At 43.9% G+C, this 23,002-nt stretch overlaps 1 protein-coding gene across 1 annotated transcript; it reads left to right on the forward strand.

Annotated features, from left to right (window-relative positions):
• Nucleotides 1-2,036: 2,036 nt before the first annotated feature.
• On the forward strand, nucleotides 2,037-5,504 carry LOC123405009 (purple acid phosphatase 2-like). The gene is made up of 3 exons (XM_045098885.1): nucleotides 2,037-2,502; nucleotides 4,206-4,541; nucleotides 4,653-5,504. The coding sequence occupies exons 1-3, from the start codon at nucleotides 2,119-2,121 to the stop codon at nucleotides 5,322-5,324; spliced, it is 1,392 nt and encodes a 463-aa protein (XP_044954820.1). The 5' UTR covers nucleotides 2,037-2,118; the 3' UTR covers nucleotides 5,325-5,504.
• Nucleotides 5,505-23,002: the final 17,498 nt, after the last annotated feature.

Here is a 23,002-nt window from a genome sequence, read left to right on the forward strand (position 1 = left end):
GTCAGGTTTTTCCAGGTTTCTATGTTTTCTTCTTTTCCTCATATTATTTTGTTTTATTTTTTGTTTGTTTTATTCTTCTATGTTTCCCTTGGTATTTCCTTTTTCCTTTGTTATAATTTCGTTTTCTTTGTTTATTCATCAATTTAGTTTAGTTTTTCCCCGTGTTCTACATCCTTGTTTGTTTATTTCTTGTTTTTCTTCGTTTTTCTTTTGTTCTTCGTCTTTTCTTTTTTGTTTTCTTTTTGGTCTTTATTCGCTTTCTTTGTTAACATATGGCTACTCTTTTAAGTACATGATATATGTCTTCTAGTGTACAATTGAACTTTTTTTTATACACATTGAACGTTTTTCAAACACTTGATGTATTTTTTTCAATACATGTTTTGAACTCTTTTTTTAATACATGGTCAGAATTTTTTTAAATATACTTTGAAACATTTTTGAATGGTAATAATCATGCTCTTGGAAATACTAAAACATTATTTTCATTACATAAACAATTTATAAGTCACAAAAATGTGTTGAAACATGAGGACATCTATTTAAAATATTGGTAACTTTTTTAATGGTACTAAACATTTTTTACTGTGTAATATATAGTTTTTACATCGTATACATATTTTTCAAAAAGTTCACATAGTTTTTTTTAACTGCAGAAGCATTTTTTCCATTGTCACCAACATTTTTTTATTCAAAGCTATCAATAAAATTCGAATTGTGCCTAATTATTTTCTATACTTTGTTAACAATTTTCAAAGTCTTTTTATTATTTTTAAAGTAATTTAAGTTTTTAAAAATATTTTCAATTAAGATATAAATAAAAATAAAAATAAATTAGTATGACATCACCATGGCTTCAATGTCCTTATGCGTTGGCCCACTACCGGCTCCTTGTAGCTACTCACACGTAAGGCAACCGTCTGTCTCGCATCAGGTGAGACATAGATGCGCCTACATGCAAAAGCCATGGTAGAGTATACATTGTGGGGGTACAACCCCCTAGCAGTGTAGGGCGAAGACACCATCCATGCTCCGGAGCAAAGGACCGCCTCATTGGCATGCAGAAGGTCACAATCTTGTCCGTTTATCTGTGGATGGGATCACGACAACCGACACCTCGCCACTAATGATCACCATTCGAGCCCAAAACATCATCCTCACCACTACAAAACCATACCTTCTGAGTCAATTCGTCGCTCATATATTACATTTCATCAACGATGGCTACCAGACCTACCCGCTATGACCTTCATTGACCAGTGTCAGGTCGTGTCTAGCAGTGACGAGGGGGAGGGAGCAAGAAGAGGGAGGAGACGACAACTATTGAGAGGGACAAACCGATTGTTAAGTTGTCTAAGCCTAGATGGATAGATAGATAGATAGGTAGATAGGTAGATACTCCCTTCGTTTTCAAATCAGGCACTTATTTTGAAATAGAGAGTGTAGATAGATAGACAACTTTATAGTTACAGTTAGGTTATCTAGGCCTATTCATCATAGACGGGTTTCATATGTAGTATTTTAATGAAATGTTAAAAAAAACTTATATTTAGAAATAGAGAGAGTAGATAGATAGATAGATAGATAGATAGCTTTAGAGTTGTTGTTAGGCTGTCTAGGCCTATTCAGCCGAGATGGCCCACGTGACAAAATATACTGGCAAAAAATTTAGCAAGTTAGCATCTGACACTGAAAACCATTCACTCTCTCCATCCACGTCGACCTCCCATGTTGTTACCCGATAAGCGCTACGATCGTGAATAGATTTTCGACATATATGGTATCTATTGTTATCCTTTTTTTTTGCAGGGGATATCTGCTATTATCCACCCACCGCCACCAGGATAAATGCAATAGTGACAAATTTAAATTCGTATGAGAAATGCCGGCCGGGTGAGCCCGTGAGCCCGTGAGAGTGACATTTGAGGCTGGAATCGCAGGCTCGATCCATCCCCGTCGTCGTGATGCCATCGTTGCAAATCGTTAACCCAACACGTGCTCCATTGTTCGCCATGATATAATGGACCCGGGAGCAGGCGATTTCAGTGCAGCAAACAGCACGGCGCCACAGTGCCACAGCGTGCGTGCGTGCGTGCTCCCGTCGATCGACCTCCGGCCATGGGTGCTCTTGGGCGGCATCGGTGCCTCAATGCCGCATTGGTGCTGCTGGCCGCGCTGCTCGTCCGGGCGGAGGCGCGCGGGGTGACGAGCGCGTACCGGCGGAGGCTGGAGGCGGCGGAGGACATGCCGCTGGAAGCCGACGTCTTCGCCACGCCGCCGGGGCACAACGCGCCCCAGCAGGTGCACGTCACGCTGGGCGACCAGGCCGGCACGGCCATGACGGTGTCGTGGGTGACCGTCGACGAGGTCGGCAACAGCACCGTCATGTACGGCCGCGCCATGGGCAGTCTCGACATGGCGGCCGAGGGCACGCACACGCGCTACAAGTACCACAACTACACCTCCGGGTTCATCCATCACTGCACGCTCACCAGCCTCGAGGTGAATTCACTCACGCACACAATAACTCACTCACTAATCACCACGTAACTAATTTTTTTTTTCACTGTTCTAGTTATAGTAGTTAACATTTTTATTAAATATACTCTATTTATTTGTAAGACCTGATATATTGTGGTAATTTGGGCAGTGCCATTCCAGGCCTAAATGCATCTACCTAATAAAAAAAGACAACATGGTCTGGCATGGGCCAAACCTGACGTGGTGGACTTTCCAGACACCCTCATATCCTGTTCACATATTCTTCTGAGAAAATACTAATGTGCATTGGATTTGGGGTTTCCAAACAATCCAGACACAGGGACATGAAATGTGTTTGGGGGTATGGGATGGGGCATATATGGACAAAGTGATAGAGGATGGTTATATATTGTCTTACCCGCAAAAAAAAAAAGGTTATATATTGTCTAACGTCAACCGACCTAGGCCGCGAGGGATGGTGGCCATTCCCTCACATACTATCTTTTCAAGAACAACATAATAATTTTGTTAGTGTATGTTGTACTTCCTCCGTCATCTGGAAGAAGACATGTAAATTTTAAGTTTATCATAAAAAATCGACAACTAAATTATTAAATAGGTATAATATAAAAATATATTTGACTATGTATTTTTTAAATGATTTGACAATGTATTTACTGATAGTAAGTTTATATTGCAGTTGTTAACCATTTTTTCTACAAACGTGATCAAACATGCACCATTTGACTTGAGACAAAATTTATAGGCCTTTTCTAAAACAAGGAGTACACGATCGGACATGGAGTTTCTGCTTCCGAGCTCAAATGTTTTTTATGAACAGTAAAACTAAAAAAAGTAACATAATTAAAAAAAATATGAATTGTTTTTGTGATAAACTTTGACAAATATTTTGTATGCTTGAAAAATTTCAGTTCGAAATAAAATTCGTGGATGTCATGGCAAAAAAAAAATCGATACTCCAAAATTCTAGTTTTGAATACATTTTGGACTACTCATTTTGTTTTTTCACCACGACTTTCATGAATGTTATTTCATATTAAATTTTTGTATGCATGTAAAATATTTGTCAAAGTTTATAAAAAAACTTTTTTTAATATTTTTACAATTTTTTAAATTTTACTGTTCACTGGAACGGATTTGAGCTCAGAAGCAAAATATGACTTTTATGCATGATCAGTAAATAGTTACTGTCTAAAAATTATGGATACGCCCATATGCTAATATTGTGTGTTATTTTCTAACATTCTTAGGGATTGGGTTTTAATATATTTTTAAGGTGTAATGTATTGTAAGAAAAATATGAATGTGTCTTGTGACACAACATTAAAATTTACATACTACATGCAAGTTTTCTAATGAGAGATATTGTAACTTTAGTATTAAGATTACAAATACTACCTCCCTTTCAAAATATACATTTTATAGCCTACAAAAAGATCTTATATCTGGAGATGGAGGCAGTATTAACTACAACTATGATATGATAAAAAAAAAGTTGTAAAAATTCAGTATGAATGTTTTGTTTCTTCAGACTCACCTCCAGGTCCAACTTTTGACTTAGGATAATTTCAAAACTCCAATTATTTTCATAAGATAACTGTTTTTGAATGGAGGAAATACCTTTTTAGGCATGATATGCTCCAGAATTTTGAGTAACCTTTGTGTTGATTCTTTTTGATAAACTTGCGTTAATTAATTTCCAGCATGGCACTAAGTACTACTACGCCATGGGCTTCGGCCACACGGTGCGGACCTTTTGGTTCACCACTCCTCCCAAGCCCGGCCCGGACGTACCCCTCCGGCTAGGGCTCATCGGCGACTTGGGCCAGACGTCCGACTCCAATAGCACACTGACCCACTACGAGGCCACCGGCGGCGACGCGGTGCTCTTTATGGGTGACTTATCCTATGCTGACAAGCATCCCCTCCACGACAACAATCGTTGGGACACATGGGGCCGCTTCTCCGAGCGCAGCGTCGCCTACCAGCCATGGATCTGGGTCACCGGCAACCACGAGGTCGACTACGCCCCGGAGCTAGTAAGTAGATCCATGGATTCAACTCGATCGATCGTCTGTACATTCGTTTTGTATGTGGATTATTCAGTCAGTAATGGCACGTACGGTTGCTGCTTGCACGCATGGTTGCAGGGCGAGACAACGCCATTCAAGCCTTTCACCCATCGGTATCCGACGCCGCATCGGTCGAGCGGCTCGCCGGAGCCCTACTGGTACTCGGTGAAGCTTGCCTCCGCCCACATCATTGTGCTCTCCTCCTACTCCGCGTTCGGCAAGTACACGCCGCAATACAAGTGGCTGGAGGCGGAGCTCAAGCGGGTGAACCGGAGCGAGACGCCATGGCTGATCATGGCGTCGCACTCGCCGTGGTACAACAGCTACAACTTCCACTACATGGAGGGTGAGCCGATGCGTGTGCAGTTCGAGCAGTGGGCCGTTGACGCCAGGGTCGACCTCGTCTTCTCCGGGCACGTGCACGCGTATGAGCGCAGCCACCGGGTGTCCAACATCAAGTACAACATCACAGACGGGAGGTGCAAGCCGGTGCGGGACCTCCGGGCGCCCGTGTACATGACCATCGGCGATGGCGGAAACATAGAGGGGCTTGCCGACAGCATGACGGAGCCACAGCCGAGCTACTCGGCGTTCCGGGAGGCCAGCTTTGGGCATGCCATCTTGGACATCAAGAACCGCACGCACGCATACTACGCCTGGTACCGTAACGCCGACGGCGTCAAGGTCCCCGCCGACACCAAGTGGTTCACCAACCGCTACTACATGCCCAACCACGACGACTCTCGTTGATTCATTTCCATGTAATCAAGCATGCATATTACTCCTTGCGTTTCATTTATATAAGGTGTATTACTTGCTGCTAATAAGGCTGGTGGATTGTTGCCATATATGTATGTGTGTATTTGCTTTTAAAGTTTGATGTATAAGCCATTCCTAATGCATATGGTTGAATAAAGCTATGAGTTTAAATACTCCCAAATAATGAGACCTATTTGTTTCCGACAATCTAATTGCTAGTATCCGCTATTACCTCTTAGAAGGTAAGAGGATGCCAACTACTTTATGAGATTAATATGGATTTTTATTTCATTGGAAATGTGTGCATTTTGCATCGCTATTTTTTAAGATAATTTGCCCTTTCATCATACATATTCAATAATGTCTTCTACTTTTTACTTCCATTTTCGTATATGTATAGATTTGCAAAGGGGAAGCTAAAAAACCTACTTAAGCTAGAATTAGGAGAATATTCAATGTAAAAGACATTTTTAAATAGACTGAAAAGCCACCAAAAATACTACAAAGAAATGTAGGTAAAAAGGAGCTATTGGCCCAGATGACCCTAGGTCATGCACCCCATGGGGCGTTTGGAATAACCGCCTAGGGCCCACTAGGATGCCTTAGGATTCTTCTTTTTGCGGCAGGCACCCATTCGTCCTCTGGGCACGTCCTATTTTCCATGATTTTACTATGTCGTGGTGGCTTCTAGAGCAGGGGCGAAGCCAGCAATATAGCTTCGTTTGGCGTACGCCAACCAAGCTGCAAATAGTAGGTATATGTAGTGCTAGCCACACTTGCCTGACAGTCTGGTTCTTTATTGGCCGTGTTGGTGGTGTGATGCACTGGTGGTGTGGTCTTCAAACTTGATTCTGCACCTGCAACTAATCAATTAAGTGATCACACTGGACACTATCAATCGTCATAATGCACTACAGAGAGGCGGCATGTAAAGTTGGCTCGGACTAACGGCACCATGGCCGCACTTGCACACGTGCAAATTAAGACAACCAGTGGACATTTGCTGGCGAGGCAAGACACTTGGTGAAGCGACGACCAGGGAGCAGCAAGCCCATTACGGTATTACGTCCATATACGCATACGGCGCCGACGCAAAAGAACCAATACATAATGAAAGGTATTTTCGGACACTACGGAAATAAGCTCTACTAATTCATGATTTATATACGACTTATAGATCTCTGTAGATTTTCAGCATAGAAATTATAGGTTTTGTAGAAGATCTTTATGTCTGTCGAGTTTATATAGATGGTAAATTGGTGACCGGTCATCCATGTACTAGTCAGGTATGTGAGTGTCAATACTTAGCTTCTGGATTTGAGTTGTTTTAGCTATACATAAAGTATATATACATAGTATAAGTAAGCTTTTGCATATAGTTATATTATACACGGTTTTCTTCTTCATAAAATCTGCCACACCTAAGAACTATTCTTGGCTCCGCCACTGTTCTAGAGCACCCTAGATTCTCTCCCAAAGGGTCTGACCCCGCTGGATCCGGCACCTTTGACCGGGAAATTCGAAGTCGTTGTTATCCATTGTGATCATCTTCATCGCTCCATCATCACCGTCTCCATATACAACACCAATTCGGTATCCATCGCCATGACCTCCTATGAGCAATCGTTATACATCGGTTACAATGATCACTTCTTGATGTTAATTGGAGTTTTTTCATTGTTCTAACCTTATCAACAAAGAATGACACAAAATGAATTTGACGTGAAAATATTTCACGATCTGACCCTTTTAACAACGCCACAGTTCGTGGCGTTTCTACCCAACTTAGAAACGCCTGTCTACCTGCTCCACATGAAAACGCCGAGCTAGATCGTGTTGGTTCTTCATATAGAAACGCCATTGATTTCTGGCCTATATGCAAACGCTGTCTACTTCGGTGTTTCATCTTCACTGCTGGGCGCCGTTGGGCTGAGCGTACAGCCAGGGCCGGGCCCACAGTGATGCCATCTGTGCGGCCTATACAGGGGGCTCAAAAAAAATTATATAGGCCTAGTATTAAAAGGGAAAAACTGGGCTGGTGTTGGGCCGAAGCAGATCAAAGGGAACGACGAGGGCTTCGACCGGTGGGGCGACGAGGGTGAGTCTATCGTATCGAGGGGAGGACGCGAGCCGCGAGGCTATAGCGGGCGATCATGCCGAAGCCTGCCGAAACGCTTGGTCGTTGTCTCCTCTCGTGATCTCATCCTCTCAACGGCCCTGTTTGGATCCCAGTGCTAGAGCTAGTTTGAGCTAGTTGGAGTTGAACTAACCCTCAAAGCATCCAAACACATGTGCTAGTTTGAGTTAGATGGAAACTAACCCACCTAAAAAACTATCCCTGAGATGAGGTGCTAATTGGAGCTACTTGTGGTGGATCCATAAAAAAATAATTAGCCACACCGAATCCCTCCTCCCGCATCTTATCTCCTCCCATCTCTCCGTCTCCTCCCACACCCACTCGTCACCACCGCCGGCCGTGCTCGCCACCGCCGGCCGCGCTCGCCCCCGCCGGTCGCCGCAGCCCGCCCTCGCCCCGGCCGCGCTCGCCCCCGCCGACCGCCGCAGCCCGCCCCCGCCCCGGCCGCGCTCGCCCCCGCCGGCCGCCGCAACCCGCCCCCACCCCCGCCCCGGCCGCGCTCACCACCAACGCCGCCACGTCCTCCTCCCGCATCCACTCGCCACCGCCGGCCGCGCTCGCCCCTGCCGGCCACCTCCGTCCGTCCGCCCCAGCCGGCCACCTCCGTCTCGTCCCGTCCAGAGCGCCCCAGGCCCCGCACCAAGCCGCCCAGGTTATTTCATTTGTGAGTTGATGGAGGCCACACAAGAGCTGGCCACAACAAATCCTGCTTAAAAGAGACACATGATTGAAAAAGATGTATTTATTGTCAAACTAACCTTTAAATCCAAACACCACCAAAGACTACAGTTAGTTTATGGTTAGACTAAAGTTAGAAACTAACTCTAACCTCTAGCCATCCAAACAGGGCCAACGATTCGCCTGCGCTTGTGCCCTGGCCAGGCCTGGCGGGCTGGCCCTGCCGTTGTGCGGTCACTGCGGTGCGGTGCCATCTGCCATGCGCCCCTGCCACTGTGCACTGCCGGCTACCGCTCCATTACATCTACCCTGCCTTGAGCTTCAAATCGAGCCTGAACCATCGCAGGATAAAAGATCCAGCCTGAACCTACGCTAATATAGCACTGACAGATCCATCTGATGCCTTCATAAGTGCAGCCTGAACCTACACTTGTACAGCACTGGTTTAGCATTAGCACCTGATTAGCATTTTTTTACTAACTTTAGGTCTTCCTTTTCATTTCTAATTTTTTAATTAATTTTTGACAGAGATCGTTACTTCCTTAGAGATTTATTTTTATCTCCTTAATTAGAAATCACAGTGTATCCGTATTATCGGACAGAGGTGAGTTAGACGGTTCGTCTAATTACCAAACATTGACACATGATTCTCAAGTTTATTTAATTCATCTTCCTTATCTTGTGTTTTAGTAATGCAGATTTGAATTATCATGAAAAAATATCTGGTGCCTATAAGCGTAAGAGAAAAACACAAGAAGAAAATTTAATTAATACATCTTATAAAGATGGTATGGACAGATATGACTTTTTTATATGTCCACTTGTTATGTAAGATTATAATTTTTCCTGCAACATATATGTATATTATAATTCTTCGTTAGTTTTTTTCTAAATAGGGTTCCAATTTTTAGTTTGACACAGGGCCCCGGATTTGACCGGCCCGGCCCTGAGTACAGCTAGCTACAGTCGCCGCTGGGCGCTGGTACGAGTAGTAGCTGTGTGCGCTCCCTATAGGCTATGTGCAGGCCTTTTTTTACTAGTAGGAAATTTATTTGCTTGCCCTCCGATGTCGCCTAGTAGCTGTAGCTGCACCGGGGGTCCTAGCGTACACGTTTGTTTAATGCACGCTTGTGTCCTGGGCCTCTGTCATGAGTAGACAATGACATGCATGTAGACCGTGGCGCCCTGTTGACAGTGATGCAGCAGGCGTTATTAGGGGGTGTTTGTTTTCACGGACTTTTTGGTGTAGGGACTAAAAAAAGTCTCAAAAAGTTTCATGTGAAACAAATAGGAGGGACTTTTAGGAACTAAAGTGTGCTGTTTGGGACTATTTGGAGAAGTACCTGTGGCAGGGACTTTTTTGGGACTTTTTCCTACACTGCCCACCGCATAGCGTTATCCACTCCTCGTCTCCTCCAGCCGCTCGCGTCTGCACCTCCCGCTCGCGCTGCCGCTCGCGTCTCCCACCTCGGCCGCCGCCGTCGCCGCCGCCACCGCCGCCGCCAGTTCCCTCGCCCGCCGCCGCCCCCGCCACTTCCCTACCCCCCCGCCGCCGCCGCCGGTTCCCTACCCCGCCGCCGCCAGTTCCTAACCCGCCGCCGCCCCCGCCAGTTCCCTACCCCGTCGTCGCCGCCGCCGCCGCCACCCCCGCCAGTTCCCTCGCCCCCGCCAGTTCCCTACCCCGTCGCCGCCGCCGCTAGTTCCCTACCCCGCCGCCGTCGTCGCCGCCCCCGCCAGTTCCCTACCCTGCCGCCGCCGCTGCCAGTGCGCTCGGCCGCGACCCCTTCCTCTCCTTGACGAAACGGGAGGCCCTGCAGGTGCTGGGCGGCGAAGGCGCAGAGGCGGTGAAGCGGAACGAAGGGCGGGGGAAGCTGCTCCCCAGGGACAACATAGTCTTTTTACATGTCATTTAATGATCTGTAGTCGTGGAAACAAACGGGTAGGGACTAGGAACTTTTAAGTTGGGACAAAAAAAGTCCCGGAACTTTTGAAACAAACAGTGCCTATAGCACTGTGGCGCCCCTGTTGATAGTGGTGAGGCATCGCTGCCCGTGGCGTCCCTGTTGAGTGTTGACCGCATGCAGCCTCTCGAGAAATCACAGTCTTACCGCATGCAGCTTGCAGCATCGATACGTGATATACCGCTGCCCGTGGCGTCCCTGTTGTGGTCGGCGCGCCGCACAGCATGTAGCAAGGCAGTAGCAGGAGGAGAGAGAGAGCACGCATGCAGCTGTCCAGCGGCGCCAGCAGCGAAGATGACACGCCGACGTCAATGGCCTTTGCATATAGTCCAAAAACGTCAAGGCCATTGTCGTTTCATAGTGAGGCAAAAACGTCATAGAAGACTGACGTTGTAGAAAAAAATAAACCTCAGAGTAGACGGGCGTTTCAATGTCGGGCAGCAACATCAAAGTAGACTGGCGTTTCATAGTGGGACAACAACGCTACGGCTTGTGACGTTTCTAAAAAGGTCAGATCGTGATTTTTTTTCAATTGGATTTATTTTGTGCTCATGTTTTAAAAAAAGGTCAGAACAGTGAAAAAATTCTATTAATTGTATCTAGTTGTTGATGATTTGTGTTTTATTGGTGAAAGATTTATATGTTTAGATTTTTTTTAATCATATATATCCATGCATTATGCTCATTATGATATCTTATAAGTAGTTCCATAACATCCTTTAGAACATGCGAGAAAAACCGTTGTTGATGGTCATATTAATTTATGATAAAGATTGATGCTTGATTATATGTTGTGGTCTAATTCTTTAGTGGTGATTGCTACTGATATACCCAAAAAGTTTTTATGCCTACTGAATATCAACGTTGGGCCCTATATAGCAAGTGTTTGAACTTTGAAGTATGCAAGAAGTTTTTCCTCGGTTGAGAACCAATATATCAATCCAAGGGGATCTCATACAAACAATGATCAATATACCTACACACAATTGAGAACTTATTTTTGGTCCCCAACACTTCTAGTGAGGTTGTCAGTCTCACTAACTTTACTAGTTACAAAGATTAACGAATAATGTGGTTTGACTCGATGATTGTAGGCACGTGAATGCAACATTTCAAATTGCAGAAGAACCGAAAGCAAGTTGAACGAGGTTGTGATAATGAAGAACATAAAGGACCGGGATCCATAATTTCATTGGTGGCATCTCTCCAAAAGAACATAGCATAGGTGTGGTGAACAAATTATAATTACATATCGATTAAATTTCAGTGTTTATGATGTGATCATATATGCCTTTATTATATGCACAACGTCCTTGTATCCATAAACCATTATCAAACTCCTTCTATAGCTAATACTGTTAGAAATTTAGGGTTTATGGTCTACCCCCAATTCCTCTGCGCTTATCCGTGGTGCCGCTCACAATCGCATATCTTTGGCTAGGAGGTAGGGACCTTATTATACCGTCTTTCGAAAGAGTCCACCTCTTATACGGATATAAGATTCCTAGTATTTTTCACTAGTTTCCGGGATAGAATCCAAATCAAATTACCAACCACGATCATATTTATCTGTTAACGGATTCTACCCATTATGTCCCTGGAACAAACGTTTGTGAGCAACGGGCCATAATAGAGTGTAAATTCCTCTAATTACGTAGATCAACATTAGGACTGTAATCCAATTATACGATCTAGCTCCTTCCGATCATCACTATACCTGGGTAGTCTTTCCAATACAAATAGTATATATCGTATTTCAGTGATAATCGACCAGCTCCCTTAAGGATATAACTTAAGTACGTTCCAACAAGTGATAATTTCATGACAATCATGTAAAGCAATTCCATGCATAAATACATGTGTAATTCCATAATGAGGTATTCCGAATATTAGTAATCCCTATATCAATGTTTGAATATAGTTGCAGGGCACATAATTCCAACATCTCCCACTTGTCCAAAACGATCATTCAAATATTCGTAAATCCATTGCCTAAAGATGCTTGCCAAATACCTCTTGACTAAGAAGCTTAGTCAAAGGACAAACAATCATATTAACACTATGTTGAAAACTCCATAAATATATATTGTGATATATTCTCTCAATATGTTTCCTTGTTGTGACCCCTAAGATCACTAGAGACCTTAGTTTTCACCTAATTATTCCATCATAGCTGCTCTCGGCGTCTCAAGTATTATTTCCTCGAGTGCAATTCCACCTTTACAGGCACCTTGAGTATTTTGTTTCCTCAAGTAATATTCTGCATCATTTAATTTCAGTCACATATATCAATAATGTGAATAATTCCACACTGAGTCAAAATATATGATAACCATGTTGAATAAATTTTTAGAACCACATAAATATCAAATCCAATCAGTAAATGAAGTTTCATATGTAACCATGTTTGAATGAAATTCCTCACTTAGTCAGTGAACCTGCACCATATTAGTACTACAAAAATAAAATTGAATATGCGTACCTGGACTTATTTCTTATCTCTTAGATACAATAATAGCTTCCTCAATGTGTTTAACAAGTGACATGTTATGATGCACTTTCCACATTCTAATATGATGTGTGACATTCCCTTAGATTCTTGTCTTTCCTTCCACTACTTTAACGTAACATATATTCCGAAAGCTAAGGTATGATTGCATAACGAAGATAAAGTAAATTTCAACACCATGTATTATCCCTTTTTCCTCACGAGTTCAAACATAATTCCTCACCGAGTTTGGTTTCAGGTACTTTAACAAGTTTGCATTTTTCCATAGAAAACATTTACAAAAACATGCCCTATGTAGTTCCACTCCCAAAATATAGGAAGCTTCAAACATTCCTTTCATATGAAAGTTAAAACATGACCAAGCTTTCACTTCCATCAATGTGATTTTATCATTGCAAACAACAAAATAATGTTAAGGTATACAATAATAAAGCAAAATATTTTACACTTACATTTTAGATGACCTCCTTGCTTCATTTAGAAAACCATATGACCCTTCCATTCCATTGATGTTAAGCTTGCTATAATACCATAAATTGCAATATATTCAATTAGCAAACCATATCTTTAGTTCCTCTTTCCCAAAATCTAGGAGTGAGAGTTACCACAAAGTATATTTCCATTTGTGTGAAGAACTGAATAGCAAGAGTGACATTATTATATTCCAATGAACCAAATTTCCTCATAAATGAATGAAACCACTTACAATCAATGGGCTTGCGGTTTCTTGGTGTGATAATAAGTTCCCAATCTATATAATTCCTCGTCGAGTTTATTCCTTCCTGCAATTCTTCCGCCCATAATTGTCATTGATGAGAAAACCTTCTTAAGAGAATTTAAAGATTCCTCTAAAATTTAACTCCCCCAAAAATAAAATACATAACAATTTTCCGGAGATGAAATTCCAAGTTAATTCCTCCCACTTATCCTAAGCATGTTAGTGTCAGGAGTTACACTTGTAGTTTCCTTTGGGGTCAAGATTAAACTCCAGTATGATTGTCAACAATTCCATCCTTGATCATAAAATTAAGTGTGTTCCTACTTTCCACCAATTTCCTTTTTTTCATATAACAAATAAAACATCCTTTGATCCACTAGAATAATAATCAAAATTTCCTGGCTTGTGCTTTGTAGTATCTGATAATTTCTTGCTAAGATAGAATATTTCCTTCAAGTCTAAAAGACATATAGTGATTGTGCTAGATGAAGAATGATAACAACAAATAGCGGTATGGAACACTCCGTAAAAATGGAATATAAAAGATATTCAATTCCTCCACTCAAGTGTGGAGTATGGTATATTTCAATGATGAATAATTCCATGCTCTTTACATGTTCAATTGATATATTCCTGAAGTGTACTTTCCCCCACCAATCAGTTGTTAAAGCTTTGATATCTTTTAATCAACTGATTTTCCACTTCAGTATGTAATGTGACAATCACAATAAAACATTCTGAATTGTACTTCAAATAGTATAAATATAACCATACCAAGTGCAATTATCAATGAATGTGATAAAATAAATAATCTAGCATCTAGTGGGAGTAGGAAAAATGCCATAACTAAATAAAAAAATTATATGATGTGAAGTTTCCTTTTGTAATTTCCTTCCACCTTAATAAAAGGCGTGTCAGTAAAAATGTCCAGTATATATGCTTCACAAAATAGCAAAGTCCTCCCACTAAAGTTTAGAATTCCAGAATCAATAAGCCAATTCATCTAGTTCCAAGATATGTGTCCAAGTCGTTATTGATGTAGATAATAAAATTCCAAGCATGTGTTCCCATTGTCGGTATTCCTCCATATAGAGTTATCTTTTCCAAATAAACAAATTTATTTGCCAACTTCCAATGGACATCAAGAAGGATAGACCATTGTATGAAAATCCATAAAGCACTAATGTAACCATTGAGCAATATTTCCACTCTTGCTTTTCCAATGGTATTTCATAATCAATAGATTCCAAGTCTGGGCAATAAATTAAATTCCTTATCACTGAAGTTAAATAACATGTCCTATAACAATAATAGCTTTTTCCTCCACAATGGAGTTTTGTCACGCCCAAGATGTGACCCTATCCTCAGTTTGGCACGAAGGCCTCGTCAGGGATAGAAGCGCATCTCGTCGTGTCGCAAGAATGGATATCGTTACAAGTACATGTACTGAAAAGAAGATATATATATATATATATATATATATATATATATATATATATATATATATATATATATATATATATATATATATATATATATACAGAGTTTGCTTACACTCGCCATAAGCTACATCAGAGTCACATCAGTACATTACATAATCATCAAGAGTAAGAGCAGGGTCCGACTACGGACGAAAACAAACGAGAAAAATAAGAACGACGTCCATCCTTGCTATCCCAGGCTGCCGGCCTGGAACCCATCCTAGATCGATGATGAAGAAGAAGAAGAAGCAACTCCAAATGAACAATCAACACGCTCGCGTCAAGTAACCTTTACCTGTACCTGCAACTGGTGTTGTAGTAATGTGTGAGCCACAGTGGACTCAGCAATCTCATTTCCAAAGGTATCAAGACTAGCAAAGCTTAATGGGTGAGGTATGGTTAAGTGGTGAGGTTGCATCAGCGGCTAAGCATATATTTGGTGGCTAAACTTACGAGTACAAGAATAAGAGGGGGAAGATCTATGCATAACGGACGTGAACTACTGATGATCAAATGAATGATCCTGAACACCTACCTACGTTAGACATACCCCACCGTGTCCTCGATCGGAGAAGGAACTCACGAAAGAGACAGTCACGGTTACGCACACAGTTGGCAAGTTTTAATTAAGTTAACTTCAAGTTATCTAGAACCAGTGTTAAACAAAGTTTCCATGTTGCCACATAACCGCGGGCACGACTGAAAGGATCGATATGGTTGGCTAGAGGGGGGGGGGTGAATAGACAACGACCACTTTTTAATTAATCTTAGGAAGTTAAGGTAAACACTATGTGGGTTCACAAATAATATGACAATGAGGTGAACCCGATAGAATCTAACAACGAGAGCTATTAAGACGACTAAGATAAAGTCACAAGCAAAAGAAAATACAAAGTAAAGGATAGAAATAACCACAAGTGGAACCGATGGAGACGAGGATGTGTTACCGAAGTTCCTTCCCTTTGACAGGAAGTACGTCTCCGTTGGAGCGGTGTGGAGGCACAATGCACCCCAAAAAGCCACTAAGGCCACCGTATTCTCCTCACGCCCTCGCACGATGCAAGGTACCATGATTCCACTATAGGTGCCCTTGAAGGCGGCGACCGAACCTTTACAAACAAGGTTGGGGCAACTCCACACAAAGCTTGGAGGCTCCCAACAAAACCACGAAGCTTCACCACAATGGAATAGGGCTTCGAGGTGACCTCAACCGTCTAGGATGCTCAAACACCCAAGAGTAACAAGATCCGCAAGGGATTGGTGGGGGAATCAACTTTTATCTTGGTGGAAGTGTGGATCTAGGCCTTCTCAACCAATCCCTAAAGAATCAACAAGTTTGATTGGCTAGGGAGAGAGATCGGGCACTTTTGAGCTTGTGGAGCAACAATGGAGCTTAGAGAGGTAAGAGATAGGGTTCCTCAGCTAGAAGAACCCTTTATATAGTGGGGGGAAAATCAGACCGTTTTCCCACTCTCTGCCCGAGTTCCAGCGGTACTACCGCTGAGTAGGAGCGGTACTACCGCTGCCTGGCGGTACTACCGCTGGCTGTAGCGGTACTACCGCTGGGGCCTCCAGCGGTACTACCGCTGGCCCCTTGGTAGTGCACAAGCACTACTACCGCCGGGAAAGTCTTCGCAAAAGGGCCCGTCCACGAACTACCGCTAGGTAGGTGGAACAAAGCACGTGGAGCGGTACTACCGCTGACCAGGGGCGGTACTACCGCTGGCTAGCGGTACTACCGCTGGCTGCAGCGGTACTACCGCTAGCAGTCCAGCGGTACTACCGCTGGGGACCATTTTGCAGAGATACTCAAGACGAATAGGCGAGGGCCGCTCCAAGAGATAAGGAAAGGGAGAATGTGAAGTGTGCGTGTGTAAAGATAGATTCCACCCAAACCTTTCCACTACGGATCCCCTCTTAATAGTACGGCTTTCCTATGACTCAAATAAAGAGAATCGTAGAGAGCGCCGTGCTTCCGTTCCAGAAGAGAGGAGACGTGTCGTCTTGTGCCGTTGACATGTGTTACCTGAAACCTTGACACACACGGTTAGTCCTCTACGGTACTGTCATCAATCACCAAAATTACTTAGGCATAAACTATGCCCCAACAATCTCCCCCTTTTTGGTGGATTGATGACAATACCGGATTTGCATAGAGAATAATATGAGAACAAAATGATATAGATATATGACAATACGGAGCATATGACTCACAGCATATGATGGAAATAAACCTCACATAAGATCATGTCTCACAAAGGATAGCAAACGAGAATCAAAGCAAGTTCGAAGCAAACCATACGAAATAAACCAAAGCAATGCAAAGTTCGAAAAAGAAAGCAAATCCTAGACTCTCTCCCCCTTTGGCACAAGACACCAAAAAGGGGCATACCTAATGCCACAGGTAACTACTCCTCGTCTTCAGGATCACCAGACTCGTCTGTCCCCTCCTGGTCGGTCTGCTCCTCCTCTTCCGCCTCATCGTCCGACCACTGGTACCCCTGAGCCTGCATCCAAGTGGCCTCAGGAGTGATGTCATCCTCTGAGCCACTGGAGATGTCCACATCCAAGGTCCTGAGAACACGCTTATGCCTCTGGCGGCTCTGCTTCTGAGCCACGTGTGTCTGGTACTGACCCTTGGCCTGCATATAGAAAAGTGTCTTCATCTTGTCCTGCAGTTTGATAGCCCAAGATGGCATGGCAGACGAGCAGGACTGAGAGGCAGGTCCTCTGTCAGCAGCGGTCTCTGTATCAGTATCCATGTGCTGAGAGGATGTAGATGGGTTGGCCCACTTGTCCTTGACGCGAAGCCTGATTGGGTCATGCACAATGTAATCAGACTGTGCGTAGAGCAGCTCATCCGGAAAAGCCTGTTGCCACTTATGGCTGATGTATGCGAACAGGTAAGGCCCGTAGATAGGAACCTTACGATTGATGATGCAGTTCCAGAGCTCTGTGAACATCACATCTGAAATATCCAGTGGAGCAGACTCCTGAGACATAGCCTCCTCACAAAGTAACAGCATCTCAGCCAAGTAGCCATGGACCTCATCGAAGTTACCACTCCGAGGGAAGAGGGTGTTGCGAAAGATCCGATGCATGATGTCCAGGTGCTTGGGAAGCACCCCCTTCCTCAGATACAGTGACTGCAGTATGTCCTTTGCGCGGGCCCTATCGGTGGGGGCTGCAGCATGAGGACGCAGCCCAAGAGGAGTGTCAGCACCCTGAAAGTCAATGTGAAGGAACTGCATGAACTCTGTCCAGGAACCGGTCATCTTCTGTGACCCAGTCATCCATATCATGGAACGCTGTTCATCATGAGAGAAATGGACTGTGACATAAAACTGAGCAACTGCAGTGGGATCAAAGTCCGTCTTGAAGGTGACGATGTCTTTGATGCCCAGTTTGTCAACCAAAGAGAGGGCATCACCAAAGTAGTCCCTGTTCCGCTGAAGATGTGCCAGATCAATCCACTGGATAGAGACATAGTTCTTCTTGAAGTTGGCAATATCATCCCGATAGATCCTGCACTGGTCCCTTACCCAGACATGGTCAACACCATCGATCTCATCCCTCTCCTGGAGATAGTGGTTCTTGGTGCGAAATTGCAAAAAGTCCTTGGGGGACATTGTACGGACATTTACCCTCTTATCCTTGTGAGCGACCTTCTTGAAGGACTTCTTCTTGGGAGGCAGACCAGACGTGGCAGACCCCTCGGGCGCCTCTGGGTTGCGAAACTGTTTGGATTGCGTGTCCCGTGGGGGGTTCAAACGGCGAGCAGAGCTACCTGTGACACAGACCACATAGCGAAACAGAGGCCACAAGAGGAGTCAAGGAAATGAAACTAGAAAACGCAAAACAAGTAAACACGCAATGCTAAGCAAAAACAAGCAGAAAAATACATAGTGAACGCGCACGGCGGTAGTACCGCCACCCCTGGCGGTAGTACCGCTACCCCTGGCGGTAGTACCGCTGGGGGTTTGACTTTCAGATCTGACATATAATACTCGTTTTCGAGGGCATGGGCTGAATATGAACACTAAGACGTACACCCCAGCCCTACTGTCATGAGGAACACTTAGCAACAAGAGATACATATATGCCTAGGCAAGAGAGAGCACGTTTTAGATCTAGTCCAAAAGTTCAAGTGATCGATCTAAGACGAGTAAATCCTAGGACATGGCAGCAAACTCAACAACAAATCATCGGACCTATACTCCCCTCAAATATTTCCTTCATGCCATCCAAGAACTAGCCATAGGATCAAAAATATGAGTCCAATCCCCAATGCTCCTAACCCTAGAACACGAACAATCAAAATAGAAGAAGGGAGGAGCCTTTTTTACCGGGATTCATGGCTTTGGAGGAGGAAGAAGAGGTGAAGCAGCCCTTCCACACCAATGGGGAGAAGGAGCTCCACAAAGTGAGATCCAATCAGGGGGTTTTCGGGCTAGGGGAGGGAGGAGCCGCGAGGAAGAAGAAACAGATTAGAAAATCGGGCTCCCCCTCCCTTTATATAGCCCAAGGGGTATGGGCAGCGGTAGTACCGCTGGGGTGCAGCGGTAGTACCGCCACCCCTGGCGGTAGTACCGCTGGGGTGTAGCGGTAGTACCGCTGGTGTCCTGGCGGTAGTACCGCTCCCCCTTGAAACCCTAGAAAATTTTCTAGCCGGTCGTTCTAGATTTTGAATCCTAGCGGTAGTACCGCCATACCTGGCGGTAGTACCGCTACCCCTGGCGGTAGTACCGCTGTACATGTTTCAACACGGCTAAGGAAAAAGGGGAAACTTGGGTACATGACAAGTGAGTAAAAAGAGATGGCATCCAAGAAAATGTACTGACTCGTCATTGTATATCCCCTCCTTTATACGTAAGAGAGGATGTAGGGGCGGTGGCCGAGGCCACCTATGTTTGAGACAATGGTATGACACCGCGAAGAATTATCCTTGGGTTCATGACCAATGCTCGTCTTTGACGCACAAGTGCCATTTGACAATGGCTAAAGTGAAAGACTAGATTGATTTACGCATAATGGGGGGAGGGAGAGTTCATTGAGAGAACAACACTCCCCCTATGTCCATGCCTACATCTAGACCACGATGAAATGTAAAGTGAGGTGCAACATGCCTAGTTTCAATCTACATTACTTGAATCAATGATATTTAGCTCATGCCTTAACTCCCGGAACCTTGCTTCATCTAGTGGCTTGGTGAAAATATCTGCAAGTTGCTCTTCAGTGTGGATGAAGTGAACCTCAATATCACCTAGCTTGATATGTTCACGGATGAAGTGATGACGAATATCAATATGTTTGGTTTTGCTATGTTGCACTGGGTTGAGGGAAATCTTGATGGCGCTTTGATTGTCACATAGAAGAGGCACTTTGTCACAAGTGACACCATAATCCTTTAAAGTTTGCCTCATCCATAGCAATTGTGCACAACAACTTGCAGCTGCCACATACTCAGCTTCGGTGGATGATAAGGAGACACAGTTCTGCTTCTTTGAAGACCAACTTACCAACGAGCGACCAAGGAATTGGCATCCTCCAGACGTTGACTTCCTCTCCACACAATCTCCAGCCCAATCTGAGTCAGAATAGCCAACTAGATTGAAGTTTGCTCCTTTGGTATACCAGAGGCCAAAGTTTGGGGTATGAGCCAAATATCGAAAGATTCGTTTGATAGCCATGTAATGACTTTCTTTTGGTGCGGATTGAAAACCGTGCACATATCCCTACACTCAACATAATATCCGGTCTAGATGCACAGAGGTAAAGGAGGGATCCAATCATGGAGCGGTATACCTTTTGATCCACTGCTTTACCATTGGGATCACTGTCAAGCTTGCATCTGGTTGGCATGGGAAACTTGACCGGTTTGACATCTTCGAGCTCGAACCGCTTGAGCATGTCTTGAGTGTACTTGGCTTGTTTGATGAATGTCCCTTCTAGACCTTGTTTAATCTCGAACCCGAGGAAAAACTTCAACTCTCCCATCATGGACATCTCAAACTTCTCAGTCATTAGTGCAGCAAATTCTTCATTGAATGAAATGTTAGGAGAGCCAAAGATAATATCATCAACATATAGTTGGCATATGAACAAATCTCCTTTAACCCTCTTAGTAAAAACTGTGGGATCAATCTTCCCAATTTCAAACCCACGATCTTGTAACAACTCAGTAAGGTACTCATACCACGCGCGTGGGGCTTGTTTAAGGCCATAGAGTGCCTTATTGAGTTTGTACACATGATTGGGGAGCTTGGGATGTTCGAATCCCGGGGGTTGTTTGACATATACCAACTCATTCAAAGGACCATTAAGAAATGCACTTTTCACATCCATTTGCTGTAATTTGAAGTTATGATGAGAAGCAAATGCAAGTAACATGCGAATAGATTCTAGACGAGCAACAGGGGCAAAGGTTTCACCGTAGTCGATACCCTCGACTTGGGAGTAGCCTTGAGCCACCAATCTTGCCTTGTTTCGAATCACAATTCCATTTGCATCTTGCTTGTTCTTAAATATCCATTTGGTCCCAATGACATTATGTTCCTTCGTTGGTCGAGGCACTAAATCCCAGACTTGGTTGCGCTCGAAGTTGTTAAGTTCTTCGTGCATGGCCATAAGCCAATCCTCATCATCGAGCGCTTCCTGTACCTGTTGAGGTTCACAATACGAGACAAACGCGTGATGCTCACAATAATTCCAAAGCTGTTGACGAGTAGATACTCCCCTTTTTAAACTGCCAAGAACATTCTTCATAAGATGTGACTTGGCTCTCAGCTTGTTCGCATTCTTGGCTGCTCGACGCTCCAAGAGTTCTTCATTAGATAACGGAGGAGCGTCGACTTGTTTCGTTTGTTTGCCCTTGCGTCTTGAGCCGGTTGTTGGAGCTCCAGACGGGAATTGTGAGACAGTCTCCTGATCATCTTGTCCTTCGACTTGAGCAGGTTCACTAGTTTGATCTTGTATTAGTGGTTGCTCTTGATCTTGATCTCGTGCTGGTTCAAGGTCTTGGGGTAGTGCTTGAATATCATGGGGCATATCACCATTGTTAGGCAATTGATCTTGACCGAGAGCTTGATCAACTTGTTGAGAGTCTTCTCTTTGTTCATCGGAAGCGTGTGGGGCTTGTGGGGGTGATGGCTGCACTTGAGTAGAGCATTGTCCTTCTCCTTCGGCCACAAGGGGTTCCTCAATGGGGAGTATTTGACCAATCCCCATTCTTCTTATGGCTTCGGGAGGAATTTCATCACCTGTATCACAAAGACCACTTTGCTCAATTAGTCAAACTCTACGTTACACGTCTCCTCAATTAGTCCGGTGGACTTGTTGAGGACACGGTAAGCATGAGAGTTTGTAGCATAACCAACAAAGATACCCTCATGTGCTCTAGAATCAAATTTAGCTAACCGAGCTCCCTTTTTAAGAATGAAACACTTACAACCGAATACCCGGAAGTACTTGAGATTGGGTTTGTTTCCAGTTAGAATCTCATACGGAGTCTTGTTCAAGCCTTTGCGGATGTAGAGCCGATTGGACGCATGACATGCTGTGTTGATGGCCTCTGCCCAGAAGTTGTATGGAGATTTGAATTCTGCCATCATTGTTCTTGCAGCGTCTATCAAGGTCCGATTCTTCCTTTCTGCCACGCCGTTTTGCTGAGGGGTATATGGTGCAGAATATTGGTGCTTTATTACCTCATCACCTAGAAACTCATCTAAGGTGTAGTTCTTGAACTCGGTGCCGTTGTCACTCCTAATCATCAAGATCTTTGCTTCATGTTGACGTTGTGCTTCATTAGCAAAGTTGATGACCGTTTGTTGAGTTTAACTCTTCCTTTTGAAGAAATATACCCAGGTATATCTTTAGTAGTCGTCAACAATCACTAAGCAATACTTTCTGCCTCCAAGACTATCAAATGTTGGAGGACCAAACAGATCCATATGGAGAAGTTCCAATGGCCTCTTAGTGTAGATAAGAGTCATTGGACGATGAGCAGTTTCATGAATCTTTCCTTCAATGCACGCACTACAAACACGATCTTTAGCAAAGCTCACATTTGTTAGTCCACGAACATGGTCCCCTGTCAGAAGACTTTGCAAAGATCTCATATTGACATGAGCTAAAAGGCGATGCCAAAGCCAGCCCACGTCAACTTTAGCCATTAAACATGTCGCAG

The sequence above is a fragment of the Hordeum vulgare genome, chromosome 6H (assembly GCF_904849725.1).
Source record: "Hordeum vulgare subsp. vulgare chromosome 6H, MorexV3_pseudomolecules_assembly, whole genome shotgun sequence".
NCBI classification, from domain to species: domain Eukaryota; kingdom Viridiplantae; phylum Streptophyta; class Magnoliopsida; order Poales; family Poaceae; genus Hordeum; species Hordeum vulgare.

Coding starts and splice junctions, on each gene's coding strand:
- LOC123405009 (XM_045098885.1), top strand. CDS start 2,119: ATGGGTGCTCTTGGGCGGCATCGGTGCCTCAATGCCGCATTGGTGCTG. Junction 2,503..4,205: donor GCACGCTCACCAGCCTCGAG/GTGAATTCACTC, acceptor ATTAATTTCCAG/CATGGCACTAAGTACTACTA. Junction 4,542..4,652: donor TCGACTACGCCCCGGAGCTA/GTAAGTAGATCC, acceptor GCATGGTTGCAG/GGCGAGACAACGCCATTCAA.